The sequence below is a fragment of the Adiantum capillus-veneris genome, chromosome 8 (genome assembly GCF_014529385.1).
Source record: "Adiantum capillus-veneris isolate H3 chromosome 8, ASM1452938v2, whole genome shotgun sequence".
Lineage (NCBI taxonomy): Eukaryota > Viridiplantae > Streptophyta > Polypodiopsida > Polypodiales > Pteridaceae > Adiantum > Adiantum capillus-veneris.
Genome location: NC_140938.1, coordinates 107063082 through 107079053, shown reverse-complemented (window position 1 = coordinate 107079053; position 15972 = coordinate 107063082). Strand labels below are relative to the sequence as shown.

The 15972-nt window shown below is 43.5% G+C and overlaps 1 protein-coding gene, 1 long non-coding RNA gene and 1 pseudogene across 2 annotated transcripts; 2 read left to right on the top strand and 1 right to left on the bottom strand.

Moving 5' to 3' along the window:
- The first annotated feature begins 2258 nt into the window (after positions 1-2258).
- Positions 2259-4144, top strand: LOC147452719 (uncharacterized). The gene is made up of 2 exons (XR_015188920.1): positions 2259-3285; positions 3394-4144. It is a non-coding gene; the product is annotated as an uncharacterized LOC147452719 (long non-coding RNA).
- On the bottom strand, positions 3665-6265 carry LOC147452718 (uncharacterized). Its single transcript, XM_086518320.1, has 3 exons — positions 4837-6265; positions 4602-4724; positions 3665-4384 (listed from the first exon to the last, which is right to left on the bottom strand). Exons 1-3 carry the CDS (start codon positions 5712-5714, stop codon positions 4267-4269), a joined length of 1119 nt encoding a protein of 372 aa, XP_086374446.1. The 5' UTR covers positions 5715-6265; the 3' UTR covers positions 3665-4266.
- A 987-nt stretch (positions 6266-7252) lies between these two features.
- Positions 7253-14460, top strand: LOC147452717 (uncharacterized; annotated as a pseudogene).
- The last annotated feature ends 1512 nt before the right edge of the window (positions 14461-15972 follow it).

The following is a 15972-nucleotide window of genomic DNA, read 5'->3' as shown; positions in this document are numbered from 1 at the left end:
CATGTTTTTAGTGCGACACTCGAGTTGAGTTTTTGATACTCTTAAACTCACATCAGCTGATCTATACCATGGGGTCTAGAGGCAGCAAACAGTTGAGATAGCATGGCTATCCATAAGAGCTAGGCATCTCACTTGTGTGGATCTCTTGTTCTCTCTATAGCACTATGAGTGTCTATGGAAGCATAGTTTTGGGGTAAGACCCAGCGGGTGATTATTAAATCACTCCATAGGCATCGAGGATCACAGTTTGATCCATCAAAATTGTACTTTCAAGGAAAGAAGTCCGCAAACTACCAAGGGGTAATGGACCAATTCAACGTGTCAAGTTGATTCCAACTACAATTGTACACGGTTGCTTGTGTTGATTATCGTTATTTGCTCGTACAATAGTTTCTATAAAGGGTCTTGCCAAGGGGTTTGACTACGTAGATTCTAACAAAGGGATGTTTAAGCTAGAAGGCTTTCATCCAGCTTACTCTTCAGCCATGTGACAAGATCATGTAAGAAAATAGCATTTTGAGAAAGTGTTTTCACTTTCTCTCTTCACTACTCATCAGGATACCATGCCAGGTTTGATTCTTGTTGACACAGTTACAGACCTACATGGTAGGGTTTTGTCTAGCACATGTTGTCGCATGGGATACAACATGGTCTAAGAACTCAAGGAGTTCGGTTTAGCTAGTGTGGAGCAATGATAATGAGGGTCCCTTTCACTCATGTCGTAGAGTGTTTGCAGTTACCTCCACACACAAGTACATCTCGTACTTGAAGGATGTCCTTTTTTTCGACATCCTTATTTGAAACATATTCCACATGTGGAGAATATGAGTCTCTAGGACTGAGACTGGCGCCTAATTCCTAATGATGTGTCGCGACGAAGTCTGGTCACATCCGTTTGTTAGACCATTTAGAGCACACAATATCAGGAACAATTTCAGTGGCCAGAAATTGTCGGGTACTAAGTACAGACTTGTTGTGATTACAAACGCTGTGAAACCACCACGTAACGGATGGTTGTTTCTACAAATAGCCAAGTGTGCTATATTAATGAGAATGTCTCATGGTTGGTACCTAGGTGTGACTGAGTTTTCACATTCTGTTATGATCCAACTTTTGTTGCAAGGCTTTCACCTACGTACCGTGGAAAGTCTCGTCATGGAATTGTGGTTCGGATATGTTTGCGTTAAATGCATGCACACTAGGTGTTATGGGCTCTAGTGTTTAGCATAGATTTATTTGGAGCGGCATGCAAATTCCTGGACTTTATTCTTTTTGCACCCTTTTGCACTCCAAGTGCAATCTCTCTTGCAGTTTTACTATGAGTTCACGCCCGGCCATATACGATAATGGTTTAGTATGGGTGTTTGTGATTGGATGATCTAAACTCTATGAGTTTACTTTGGTCAGATGCACATAAGTATACAACTGGAACCTCACTTGGTGAGTCGTCGGTTATCAGCAGTCATGGAAGACTGTCTGTAATTGATTGGGGATGGGCAGCTTACAAGCATTATATTTAGTACTAAAGGATATGCTAAGCGCATACGTTAGTTAACCACGCTAAAGGATATGCTAAGTGCATACGTTAGCAAGAAGCGACACAACCAAATCGGTTACCTTTCTGGTTGGGAGTTTGTTTCGCATGATGAAAGGCATGTTGCGACTAGTTTTAGTCTCTGCCTATTATTCTCAGGTTATCAACCTTGATCATCAATTTGGATGAGGTTGGTTACTGACAAGAAACAACAGCAAGTCAACGACTTGGTTGGTGTTGATAAGTATATCAGCATGATACTTTCATGGAAAGTTGAGCAGAGGTCTTATTGCACATCCAGTACGTTCAGAAAGTTTGAAACCTAGGTATGCATTTAGACACCTTTTGGTTGTGATAACTCGTTTAGCATACTCAAGTGAGTTCTAAATGGAGTTCCACGCTATGTTGGTTATGGGTCGGTTAATCAAAACGATTGCACAGGGACAACAATGTGGAAAAATCAAGATGTTATTCTTGATTTCATTGAACCTCCCACTAAACCGGGTTCCAATCCAACGAACCATTGGATCCATGAGGGATGCCATGGTGGAAAACATTAGTGTTTTTATGAAGATACCACTACTTTTGTTTTCGAAGACGAAAACACTTCTCCAAGGGGAGAGTAATGTCATGCCAAGAGTAAGATTAGGCGGGCATGGCCCTAACAACGTGCCGGACACACATGTAGTAAAGGGGTCTATGTATAGAAGAGGGCCAAGGACTTATATATAGGATGGTTGGGAGGTTATTCACATGTCGGTCTACCCTGCGGTCTTACATATGACCGGTGAGACCAAAAAGAGATCGTTACAACGGGGTTTTCAAAGAGATACACATCAATTAGGGATCGAGAGTCCATTGGAAGGGGAAAGGAGACAAAAGAAAAATAGAAGATCCTAAGAAGGTTCACGAGACAGAGATGCCAATTTAGGGGTTCGAAACTCCTGGATGATGGCTTTATCGCCTCGATAGACAGTCCATTTACCTTGTTTACGAGCTTCGTACATCTTTTTGAGCTCGTTAGCTTTAAACTTGCGTTGATGTGGAGTCAGTTCCTCATCTAAAGCGTTCTTCCCCCGAGGAGACAAAATTATTGCAATAGTTTCATTCGTGCTTTTTTGTCCTTGAATGTAAGGATACATTGTTGGGGTGGAACTGCCTTGTTCGTATCGTTGATCCAAGAGATGGAATCGGGTTTGATGTGGATTGGTTGGAAGATATCATTGAGCTTGGTGATGGCTTCTTCGAGTGTGTCTTCTTTAAAGAATTTAGAGAAAGAAAGAGAGAGACAGAGAGAGAGAGAGGGGTATAAAAACAACTAATTAAGATTCTACAAACACAACATACTTATTTTTTTATACATGAGCGTCATGGTAAGAGCAAGCAACTTATTTTTTTACACCTTATGAATAACATGTGCGTCATGGTAAGAGCAAGCAAGACCCGCCCATTGGTGCCCCACCATGTACGATCTGGATGCTTGTGGCTTATGTTGCCCTTGTGGCGGACCGCGGTTTGGGAGAGCTCTGTTTTTATCGAAGGGCCAAGATGCAGATCTGCCACTCTAGTGAGCTCCTCTGTGTGGGTTTCTTTTGCACAGAAGCAGACTAGACTGGGAAGAGGAAGAGCGGTGCAGGCATTCCAGCCTTTTCCACGGATAGCAACCTTTTCTGTCTGCAGAGAGTCCATTTCATGCAGGCAATGTGGAGGTCTCTCTACCATGATAGGATGCATGTTCATGCAGGAAGCAGGCAAGCACATTTCATTTATGCATGCTATATATACAGCTTCTTGTATGGGGCTCTGTTTTGTGAAGGACAGATGCAAGGATTGCCATAGCTCTTTTTTTTTCACACCAGGATCTCAGCTCAGGTGCTTTGCGGAAAGGAGGTGGAGTCTATGGGTGGTTTAACATGCTAATCCTTATAAGATGGTGTTGTGTAGTCAACCGCTGTTTTCGTTTCTACCTTCAACTGCCATGTATGACGCACACGTGCTTCCACTCTCATACTGCATAAATCTTATGAATTAAAGAGGAACCAGAAGACTCAATATTTCAATCAGCAGATGCGGTAACACTTCAAGGACATGAACGGCTCTCTCTCTCTCTCGTTGTGCAAAGTCGAGCCATTGAAAGAATTTGCTGTCAATTTGAAGTCGTCACAACAAGTAGTTGTGAGTTTTTTTGTATGTACATGATGCCATGGACCTTGAAGGGTTGAAGCACTTGCACTATATGTACATATGAGCAGGGGAATAATTTGAAATTCTAGGTAAAAAGCACTCTATGATGCACAGGCGATTGCTCTGTGAAACAAGCTCTGATAGACCGAGGGGTTTGGAGAATCCCCTATACATTGACTCAGGGGTTTGTCCTGTTTCTCATTGATCTAAAAGGCTCTCTGTCAGTGCCATTTGTACATTTTCTTGATATTTGAGGTTCCCTACTGAATTCACCATCTGAGGACAAATGCGGCACAGCCACAAAACGGCCCTCACTCCCTAACACCTATCCGCGGGAGAAACGGGGACAAAGTGGTGCTTTTGTAACTCGCTAATGCTTGCGCTATCTACAAAGAATAAAGAATTGATGAACTAATACTTTTGTTTTGTCCTTTGTCAGTCGTTTACCATATGTGATGTGATGGTTGTGCCTGCCAATGCAAATGATAAAAACAGAGCCTTGAATGTCCATGGAGTGAGTGCTTGCTTCTTCCTTTGACGAACATTTTTCATCTGGGGTGGTGGTGCCTGCCATAGTAGGTGATCAAAACAGAGCCTTGGACATCAGTGGAGCTCTCTATCTGCTTCTTAATGGGGCAATCAGGCTGGGCGCACCTGAAATATGCCCTGCACATCAATCAGCAGTACTTTAGCAGACATTAAAAAGTTCATGGCTTGTAATGTATTCTAGTGCATCCACAAATCATGCAAATAATTTGGAGCCGCCACAATAGTTTCACAAGATTAATGAGGGAACTTACTGTTGACACACACATACGACCCACATGTAGACTCTCAGCATGCACAAAAACTTAGCCATGGCCGTGAAGGCTTATCAATCTACCTGGGATACATCTTGTCCTTAATGTTCTTTTGCCCATACTTGCGCCACACATAGCCGTCATCAATGGTGGGTGTGCCATTCTCTACAAGGAAGCTCACATAATCCTCACTTCCTTGCACCCCCCTGCATCGTTAATTCAAAAATCTCAGTTTCGCGAGAACACAATTCATACATACATGTTGATGCAAAGGCAAAAGCATACATGTAACTCAGTCAAGCAAGGGAAATTTCCTACTGTGTCGCTTGTTGGTGGTTCAATGCTTCAAGATGTTGCTGAAGTACAGAGGCTTCTTGCCCCATATTAAGCAGAGATTGCCCCCCTCCTCTTGCCGCAGGTACATTTAGCTGATAAGAAGGGGGCGGTACCATAGGAGCAAAGGATGACGCATCGCCACGGAAGAAGTTGTCACTAGAAGTTTCTGTATCCTCTGTTTCACTACTAGAAGTTCTATTATCGTTCCAATTCACGGGTATTTGAGAAAGCAATTCATTGAATGGCTCTGCGTCGCTGGCAGAAATTGTTGTATACTCATTCACATATGTGGGTATTGGAGATAACAATCCCTTGAGCATCTCAGGGATCGATTCTCCCTCCATGTACGCATCGGTAGCAGGATGCTCAAATGACTGATTGTGCATCCATGGTGGAAGTGATGAAGCATCAGAGAATACCGGCGAAGGATGAGTGAAGGATGTAGTGCCCCCAGCTTGCAAGCCATTAGCAGAGATGTCACCCAATGGAGATGGTTGCATATTTGATCCGCGGGCAGAGGACGTCGCATTGGTATGAGACTCCATGTTTTGTTGGAAAATGCTTTCAATCAGATGAAGCTGGCAATCCATGTTTGCATCGACGTCATCCCTGTTTGAAATTCGCATGCATTGATCTGAACACTGACCCTGCCAGTAATCGTCGGTGCACATGTTAACTTGGATGGATGCAGAAAGCATTTCCTCGAGGCTTTCCTCCAAAAGCTCATCTGCGCTGAAGTAGGGATCGCTGATTTGGGAGAGAGTGAAGTAAGAATCGTCGATGTGGGCAAGAGGGGAAGGGGTGTCATGGAAGGATTCAGGCAATGGGGCAACATTAGCTAGCTCTTGCCATGCCTGCATGCTTAAGAATGTGCGTGTGCGCACAAGTTCGAGCGGCGATTGTGTGCACTAGTGTTTTGTGTGTGTCTGTCTGTCGTGCAGGTGTGGATGATCAATTGCATGCGCTTGTGCGTGCAGCCGTGTTTGAGAGAGTGAAGAGTGAGAGAACTTGTGTCTGTGTGTGTATCTCTGTGCGCGCGCGCGCGCTTTTTTTGTGGGTTTTGGGGGGGGGGGGGGGGGGGGGCTGTCCGAGGTTAGATAGTTGGGAGTCGGGGGGCACGGTGATGGCGGGCGATTTTGTGGCAGCGTCTCTTGTTATACCTAAAGAGAGAGAGAGAAGCCTCGCGCTGGTTTCTCTTCATTTGCGGGGAAGCAGGCTTTCAACCCAAATTTTCAAAGGGATGGAAAAGGAGTACGTCACAACAAGGGCAACACACAAACAGACAACCGTCTCTCTCCTGCGCCTCTCTCTCTCTCTCTCTGTCTCTTCTGCGAGGCCGCGCTAAGGCGCATCTCTCTATGTACTGACTCAACACGCCCCCTCTCCCTTACACGCGCTCAAACACGAGTGTTGCGCGGGCCCAAATGGCCTTTTCTCTCTCTCTCTCTCTCTCTCTCTCTCTCTCACACACACACACACACACTCACTCTCTCCCCCCCCCCCCCCCCTCCCTCCTGGGGAGCCTTCCTGGACGCTTCCTTCTTGGCTTAGCAAAATGCAAAGAGAGCTACGACATTTTTACTAATGGGGGACTACGGGGGAGTCTTTGGCATCCAAGTTCCTGGAAATTGTATGGCCTGCTCGTGCCTTCATTTTTCAACGCTGCTCCCATTTTCTGCATTCCTTATTCTCATCCATTCACATTTTTGTCCCCCCTCCCCCACCCTCTCCTTTTCACTCAACTCAACTCTTAGCAAAAAAGATTGTATTACACCTTTATTCTCTTATTGCCTTATGAACTAGTACGGTCGGTCGCTCAGCCTCTCTCTCCCTCTTTATCGCGTGTAAAGGAGCTTGTTTTTGTTTTGGACTTTAGCCTTCAGGTCGCAGATTGCGACACGTGTAAAGTGCTCCCTCTTCCGTCAGATTATGTTAGTAGATTTCATTCTGGTTTAGCCTAACTAAGGCAATAGGACCTTAGCTCCAAGTGGGAAAACTCGGAGACCAAGAAAGCACTTGCCATGATACAACAAGTCTTACCTGATTGGGTGCAATACTTTGGGATAGAAGGAAAAACGCATTGGGTGCAACACTTTGGGATAGAGGAGACCATTGCCCAGACAAGAACGAAAACTTTGATGGTAACTAGGACATGGTCTAAACGCAAAACAAGGCTTTTGAGTGGCTTCTTCTTACATCATTCAAACTCACTCTCACTGTCAGGAGCATGGCTTTTAGGCCACCTCTTCATGCTTGATCTATAGATTTAAAGGTGACCTATGACTCATCATCAAACTACTATAAGAGGTGAGCCCATTTCTCTTGGTGGTGCTGACTTAGTCCTATTAGATGGATTCTACGTTTTTTTTCTCTTGTTATTGTTGGTTGTAATATTGCCATGCCAAAGTTCAATATGAAGAAGGTTGAAGGAGTGTCTCCATCTCAGGTGCATGAATACTTCTTGGAAAAAATGCTACTTTACCCTGTTCTTATCATGGAATCAAATAGTGTTGTTGTTTTGTGGTTTTGAGCTTGGGGCTCTATATCAAAATGTTTATGTTGTCCTATTAGGAGCATCTGCTTCCTTAAAACTAGGGAAGAAAGGATAAACTTAACCTTGGAGATCCATAATGTTGTTGTCTTAAAAGGGGGTCTCATTCTCGGTTCTCTGTATGAGGCTATTGGCTCTGGTTTTGTTGGCTCTATTTTGAAGGCAACTCATATTATTGCTTCCTTTGGGGAAACCTCTTTTGAGAATGGGTTTTGTTAGTAGAGATTGTGTGAATAAATATTTTTCTAAGCACAAAAGCAACTCACCCAATTTTTTGTGTGTATGTAGAACCACCAACACTTTTCAAAATTTGACTTTTAAAAAAAAAACTCATTTTTACATATGTTTTACTTTAAAATCCTTCCCAACATATATACATATCCAAAAATCATTTTTTGACCTTTTTTTTTTACCCACAAGCCTAAAAAGTCCATCTTTTCAAAAAACTTTTTCCCCGAAAAGTAAAAAACGCTTTGTTCTCTCCTCCTCCTCCCTCCTCTCTCCCTCTCCTCTCCCTCCCTGCCCCTACCTTCCTCCTCCTCCCCAATCTCTCCCTCCCCCCCTGCCCCCTTCTCTCCTCCCATCTTCCTCACTCTCCCTCCTCGTCTCCCTCTATCTTTTCATCCTTTGCTTCCTCACACAACAGTTGCCATGGTGCTCACGGACATCACAAATTGTTTGCTTCCACCACCAGTACTCCGCACACCAAAAGCATACATATTCGCTTACCCACGACGTTTGCACCGAAGGCCGCATGTGAGGGTGATCAAAGGTTATCAACATCACAACAACGTCGCACCGTTGGTGAGACGAATGTTGACATTTGGGTGGATGGCCATTTGTACCTTTACGATCCTATAAGTCACTTCCATCCATCCTTTGATAGCCTTTTTGACATTTCTTCAATATCTTGGGAGGGGAGAAGCAAGCTTGTTAGGCTATTGCAAGCGGTTGTGTATGGGTGCAGGTGCTTCTTTACATATGTGGATGCACGAATGTCAAGCTCTTCACCTTAAGACGGCGGCATTACAAGAGAGTATTGCCTCTTTGGAGAGGATGGTTGAAACTCTTCAACAACAAATGCAGGAAAAGGATTCCCACATTAAGAAGCTTGCCAACACCATCATATACTTGAAAGAAACACCCCTTCTTTGGTGCAAGGGAATGCAAACACACATATTCATCCATTGAAACTCTTGCACATTCGGGTGGAGCAGGCAAAGGAAGAGTAATAGCCACAAGGTGATTTGGTCTTTACTTGCATGATGCATTCTTACTTCACACTATTTTTTAACATTTATTTTTATTGGTTGCTAGAAACTTCATCCAGGAGGCATGCGTTGGAACAAGCCAAGATGATCGAGTCAACCTTCTCACTAGTTGTTTCAATACCCAAGATGTGATTTCTATCTTACAATCACCTGGAGGTAAGCACATTAAGGATGCAGTCACCAAGGACCTTATGTGTAAACTGAGAAATGTGGTTAGTGATGATGATGTGCAACAAGCTTGTGATGAGACTGGAATCAGCACCAAAGCCTATCAGGCTATTTTCCAACTCCTAAAGGATGCCCTCAAAGAGCATGGCATTATGGAAAACCTATTTTCCGTTCCACACAAGGTCAACCCCTCAAAGAAGGCCACAAACGAAGATATGTTCTCCCACATTAGGACATATGTACACATTGAGGACACAATGCCAACTTCCCTTTATGCTTCGTGCACAACAAAGGCAAGGGAAAAAGATAAGAAACACTCCATAAGACCTTCGGAGAAGGGCTTCCCTTACACAATGTGGAACAATATTTTTGTGGACCTTAGAAGGCTTCAACAAGCCATGCTTAGATTTTACGAGTTACCTGAAGAAGGTGACACACTATACTTTTTGCTTTTGGTTGTGTTCTTATCATAGAGTTTGAAGTATAAGGTCTTTGCACTATTTATTTTGCAGTGCTTGGCACAAAGGTCGCTTTTTGCTTTTGATTTGTGTTTTTATCATAGACTTTGAAGTATAATGTCTTGACACTATTTATTTTGCAGTGCTTGGCACAAAGGTCTCTTTTGTGTTGAAACTCGATGAGTGTCAAATATTGAAAGGTCGAAGGTTAGAGAGGCTAAGTGTCACTCTAATGAATGAGGACCTTTTTCAAACCAAGCGAAGGGATTCATTCGAGCCATCTCCCACCCCGTCTTTTAGCATGCAATCAGAGAAAGACATTTGGTGGTTGGGTGTTATTGAGGTGCCCAAAGAGACCAATGGAGTACTTTCATGGATTTTTAAGAGAACTCCATGGATCATAGAAGTAATACACTCCCAAATTGCAGGTGAGAAGCTGGAGGTTGAGGGTTTTGGTAGCTATGATATGGAGTGGCACTTAGGTGGATACTTGAAGACCATAAGTGTTTGCTTAGCTGCAAACAAGGGGCTTCTTCTCTCATGCCTTGTCAATTTTGCACTCGAGGGTACAAACCTAATGGACAAAAATCCCACAAGAGCACTGCAAAGGTCGGTTCCATGCTTCCATGGCAAGGGCATGGAGAACAAGGGTTGGATTGTCGCGATGTCGGAGATGAAGGTAGAGAATGGGAAGCGTCTATTCTGAGATGTCCCATGCTCAATGCCCCAAACCGTGCTCAAAAGGACCACACTTGGAATCAAATCTTTCCATTTCCTCTATTGAATGTACATTTTTGTACATTACACGCATTCATGCGTATTTTGATAGGCTATTGAAGCTCCACATTGACTATGCTTTCACAATGAAACCATTGGAAAAGTCCTAGGAAGCAATCGAAAGAGTGGAGGCACTCTTGAATTCCTTGGCTGTCACAGTGGAAATGTATCTATCGTTGCTGCAAAGAACACAAAGGGAGGCCCATGAAATTTATCAACAAGTGTCAATGAGTGGACAAAAAACCAAACACTTTTTGAAGAAAGTTTCCCCAAGGAAAGCCAGGTCAATATGCTGCTCAAAATAGCTCCAACCAGCAGGCATGTAACCTTTGGAAGCTTTGGAAGGAGTTATACAAAGCTACTACTGACAATGATACAAATGGCGAGCTTGAAAAAAAGTGCAAGTAAGTATGGGCACATTTTGATAAAATGATCAAGCTTATGGGCCTTAACATCACAATAGGACAACAACGCCAATCATTTCAAGAAGCCTTGGCGGACTTTACCAAGATCTTCACCCTTTCTTTGGGTGAAAATAACATCACACATTACATGATAAGTCATGTTACGTGGTGAACTTATTACAAGGGATGGTTTTCTTTAAATAATGTGGATCGTTTACTCATGTGAACAACATATCTTATTTGTGCATGGTGCATTTTTTATACACAAATATGGATCCTTGACATTTTTAGCACTCAAGGCATGGAGAAGTCCCATTATCGAGCAAGGGAGTGTACTTCAAAAATACTCGACATGGTGGCGGAATGGTGCAATCCAATTATTTGGATGAGATGTTCAGCTAGTTTTTTTGCACAACATTTGCTCGTAAGCTCACAATGGAGCATGCACGACAATACCAAGATTGCTATGAAGTGCCAAAATGGAGTCGTCAAGAGCATAGCAACAAGTGGCAAATGTCACAAGGCCCCTCCAAGCATGCTGTATGGCGCCAATGCAGAGCGCGATAAGGGTCAAAGTGGATTCTGCACGAGTGACTACACGTGAAGGCAGGGTCCAACTCTTAACGACATGTTCATTTAAAAAATAATAGTTTTTTTTCAAAATTAGTGTGAACAGGGCCGTTTTAAAATAGACCCTTATAAATATTGCATGCTCTCATAAACCACTCATTTCTTAAGCACGGGTGACCTCTTACCATACAAATGGCGCGCACCAAACAAACCACAAAAGAGCACCGCCTACCAACAAAAACACCCTCCAAGGATGTGAGAAGCCGGCATGGCTTAAAGGCACAAGAAAATGGCCACGAACACCTAGCCGTTTCAGGCACTCTTCTAGCAGTGGGCATGGTAGTAGGTCACAAGAGTCATCGAGGGCTAAAGAATCTTTATGTCCACAAGAACAAACACCTAGACAAAGAATGAAGCAACGCGCCCAACGTTGGAGAGAAGAAGAGGACCAGCAAACACCAAAGTCCAATAGGGAGGAGTTGTCATGCCACAAATCACAAGCAGGACCATCCAAAACTCCGGTGGTCCATACAGACACTGAATTAGAGACAAAGCCACCATGGCAGCGAGCTAATATACCGCGCACACACCGGGTGCCCGTTGGGGGGAAGACACTACCTCGAGGCCAAGGAGCTCTCCCCACAACACAAGATCGGGAGCCAAGGGAAGAGGATGAATCAGAAGAGGCTGCAAATCCAACCCCTAAGCATGTAAACAGGTGCAAGTCAAAGTTTTTCAAGAAGCCTAAACGCTGCCAGCCAGCAAATGTGCAAGTGTCCTCAATACAACCTCAGCGGCGCCGAAAAATAGCAACGGCATTTGCAAAAATTTGGCACTACCCGAAGACTATAGAGCTTTTAATTTGACACGCCCCCTTTGATCGCACAGTGAAGGAGGTGCTTCAAAGCTATGGAAATCAGTATAGAATGCAAGCAATAGTGTTAGAGGCTATTCAAGAAGCTGCAGAGTCCCACATCATTCCGGTGTTGGAAGATACCAACCTATGCGGCATACATGCAAAGCGAGTGACAATACAGCCAAAAGATATGCAGCTTGCATGTCGATTGCGAGGGGACTTCGAGCATTAGCCCAAGTTACCCCTCTTTTTGTATTGCACATCCTTATCTTTGTAATGAGATAGATGACTTTGCAATGATAAAATGATTAACAGTTTCGTGTCTATTGTGTCTATTATCCATGTCTTTTGAGTTTATTGCTTCTAAACATGAAGAGTTAAATATATATCAAATATTAACTTTTTGGGTATCATATGGGGTAAACAAGCCTAGAAAGTGCAAAATACATGGTGGCCACAAGGGCGTGCAAATGGTCCATCCATCAGTTTTGGATGGCTGACCTGCACGCCCTAGTGACCACCAATTTTTTTGCATTTTCTAGCTTTGTTTACCCCAAAGGATACCAAAAAAGTTAACATATAGTGAAACCATGTGTTTATGCAACATTAAACTAGATTTTTTAACTGTTCAATCTAATTGGGCCTTTTGGTGCAGGGAACTATTAGGTAGAGCTGAAGGAGGTATAGTGTGCTTGAAAACTTAAATTCTGAGTGTCTTTGAGTGCAAACATAGGTTCCATATGCCGAAAAAAGGGTGGTCACAAGGGCGCTCAAGACAACCATCCAAAAATGATGGATGAGCCATTTGCGCGCCTTTGTGGACACTCTTTTTTTTTGCACTTTATAGGCTTGCCTGCCCCCCAGGATACTTTAAAAATATAGATTAAGTGAAAGAAATTGTTTTTGCAGCATTATTGTAGAGATACCACTCCTTTTTGCTCATATGTGTTTTATATTGTCCCCAGAACTAAGGTAAGTTGAAAGGAGTAATCATATGCATCCAACTTCCGTTGTGTTGTTACTTCAAACCAAAATGACACAGCTTATTGAAAAATATCACCAATTACAACAATTTTCAAGATTGACGTATCATATGTAGAAGAATGTACTAGATAGAGAGACAATTCAAAATATTTTTATTACTTCCAAAAAGTTGATTTTACATCATACATCTGAGGAGTTCATAATTTTCTTGACCATTTACTGGCGCCTCTCTTGTGCGTAAGGCAACTCCACAGTCAAGAGGGACTGTGCTATGGCCTTTGGGTCAATTGAGCCAATGGAAGCATGTATCCCTATCTGGGCAAGCACTTTATTATGGAAGCCAGTGCCAAATGCTGTGCATACAAGGGATCTACGCACTACGAACACAAGATGTGCAGTTTGAGTAATGGTGCACAAACACAAAACCTTGCCCAAATCTTTTAACGACCACTTCATAAAATGTCCTTGGGGAGTAACTTCATTATGGACAACGGCAACATCGCCAAGGGGGAGTTGTCCTAGGTAATGCGCAAGGGAAGACTGAGGTCCAAAGCCCTTCCACCGCTTGCCACCCATCCTTGCTGCAAAATCATCAACCTCCAAGATTTTCCATGCATTTATAGTCATACTCCCATCCACATTGGTGGAGGAGCAGCCACTACATAGTCTCTCCAGCACATTCAATGCTATACATGCAGATATTGGAGCAACAATATTCGCACATCTTTGCCCAATCAAACTGGTTCAAAGAAGGATTTTCTTCGATTCTCACTCCTATATTGTGCCTACTTCTACACAAGAGTTTAGAACGCTTGAACCCATCAAAGTAACTTCCTTATTAATTATGGAGTGACCACAACCAGATTTGTGGTCGGTGGCATCTTTCAAGCAAAAGATGATAATAGATGTCCAAAACTCTTTGAAATACTCTAAAGCTTCTAGGTCTGTGGGCTTGAGTTGGTGTTTGCCTATTCATTGTTTTGTGCACATTGTTAAAGAGTTTGGATTTGTGGAGACTACCACAATGCATGTATGTAAAGATGTGCAATATGAGGAATTAGGAAGGCTTTTAGAAGAGGACTGGAGTTTTGTGGAGGGCATGCACAATGGAGACCTGTACCATTGTAAGGTTGGAGCTTCAGGTATTGGGATGCGCTATTTAAAATACCTCACCTCTTTGTACTTACGATTCCACTATGATTGTTGGATGTGCAAGCTTGGAGTTTGGACTCCATTATAGAGTGTATACGGCGCTATTGCAAGCTTTGACATTGCAGTGAGGATGCCCAACGATGCTTTGGAGGTGGTCCAAGTGAACAAGCATTGGACTCTCAGTAATGTGCGAGAACATTTGGTTATTATGGGTTTTGAGGCCCTTCAACAAGCGCAATTTTGTTTACAAGGTCACAAGATGAGAATCCTTCCACCACATTTTCAATACATCATAGTTTGTCGATCATTGGATGCTTATTGTAATGAATGTCCATAGATTGGGAAGAGAATGGAAGACAAATTGAAGGTCAAGGAGGACTGGCGCATGGATGGAACTATGCTATCACTCTTATAGCTTTGTAAATCTTGCAATTTTGAAAACAATCCCCAATGTAATCAACATGATTTGAATATAAATTTTCACATTGAGACGAGAGATCATTTTTTGGTGAAAGCGCCTTTTTTTTGTGTGGAAAAAAGTGTCTTTAAAAAAGGGACCATTATAAAAGGGGATGGCATAACTCATTCACACTTTTCACTTTCGCAACACTTGAACTCCTCCACTCTCTATCTGCACCCCACGCTAGACATGGACAACTCCACAGCCTCTGCATTTGCACCCACATCCATCCCTTTGTCACACTTCATCCTCTTCCTCGAGGACACCAAAAACAAAGGAAAATTGTACCTCCACACCCTCTTTACTTGTTTCCGTGACCTTGACGTGCCCTTCACATGGATGCATTTGTCGAGATTTCTGCGTTCATGGAGGAGCACATCATAAAATATTCCATATATATCTCCCCACATGTCGGGATCTAGGTGCCTTGCAATATTTTGGGCTACATACACAAAGGTGATCGCCCACTCTCCAAGCGGTTGCGACGGTTCCAAGAAATTGCCGCCGACGCAGGCCATTTCTTGGACGAGCAAGCCCCAGGGGTGTCAGCGCTCAAGAAGTGCAAGTTGGGGGTGGAGTACCTTTCTCGGCTGGCAACATTCATCTTCTTGGTGAGCGAGGAACCTGATTTGGAGGAGCTCCACCTACCACACCTTCAAGTTGGGTCCTTCATCAAGGAAACCAAGGAGCAGGTGGTTGACCCCATGAAACTTGCAGCAGAAGGACAGACACTTATGCTCGAGTAACCCAAGGGGCTTGAAGAGGTGGTAGAGAAATCCATCGTCATGGCTGGCCTTAGTGACACTATAGTTCCACTACCATCGACGGATGAGGCTATCCCAGAGGTGGAAATAAGCCACTTCTCCTCAGTGGTATTGGATGGGGAGGAGTATGTGTTCATGTATGATTTGGAGAAAGCATTTGGTCTGCACATGGATGAATGCTTGAGCGTGCTATGCAACAACACCAAATTCCCTTGGAAAATACGCCAGATGCCCTTGAAAGCAAGCTCTTGCTACTTGGAGACTTTGTTGTTGACACTATTGCAGTTGTGTGTGCAGAGGTCCTGGCAGCAGAGCAGTTCCACGTGGCTGAGGAAGAATTCCAAGCCACGCAAGCCAAGTTGAGGCCGCTAGGATGCCTATGCCACTACGCAACCCCCCATATGATGATCCAAAGCTAGTAGGTGCGATGCAAGGGAGCATTGACTTGGATGGAAAGGGCAACAGGGATGAGGATGACAAGGAGAAGGAGGTAAAACACTATACTAATTTTCATGTATTTTTTTTTATCCTTCATTGTCTTTTTATCGAGGAGGTTGTTGCAATTGCATGCTTGACATTGAGAAAACATGTTGCACAATGGCTATGGTCCCCTTGTCTTTGTGGTTATTGAAGCCAAGGAGCTTTCCTTTCCAATGATGATCCAAGTTTGCACGATTCCGCACACGATGAGGGCCAATAGCAG

Bases quoted from the DNA above. Each gene is read 5' to 3' on its own strand.
- LOC147452718 (XM_086518320.1), bottom strand. From the start codon at position 5,714: ATGCAGGCATGGCAAGAGCTAGCTAATGTTGCCCCATTGCCTGAATCC. The intron at 4,725-4,836 runs GTAGGAAATTTC...TTAACGATGCAG, and splicing joins AACCACCAACAAGCGACACA to GGGGGTGCAAGGAAGTGAGG. The intron at 4,385-4,601 runs GTAGATTGATAA...ATTGATGTGCAG, and splicing joins AAGGACAAGATGTATCCCAG to GGCATATTTCAGGTGCGCCC.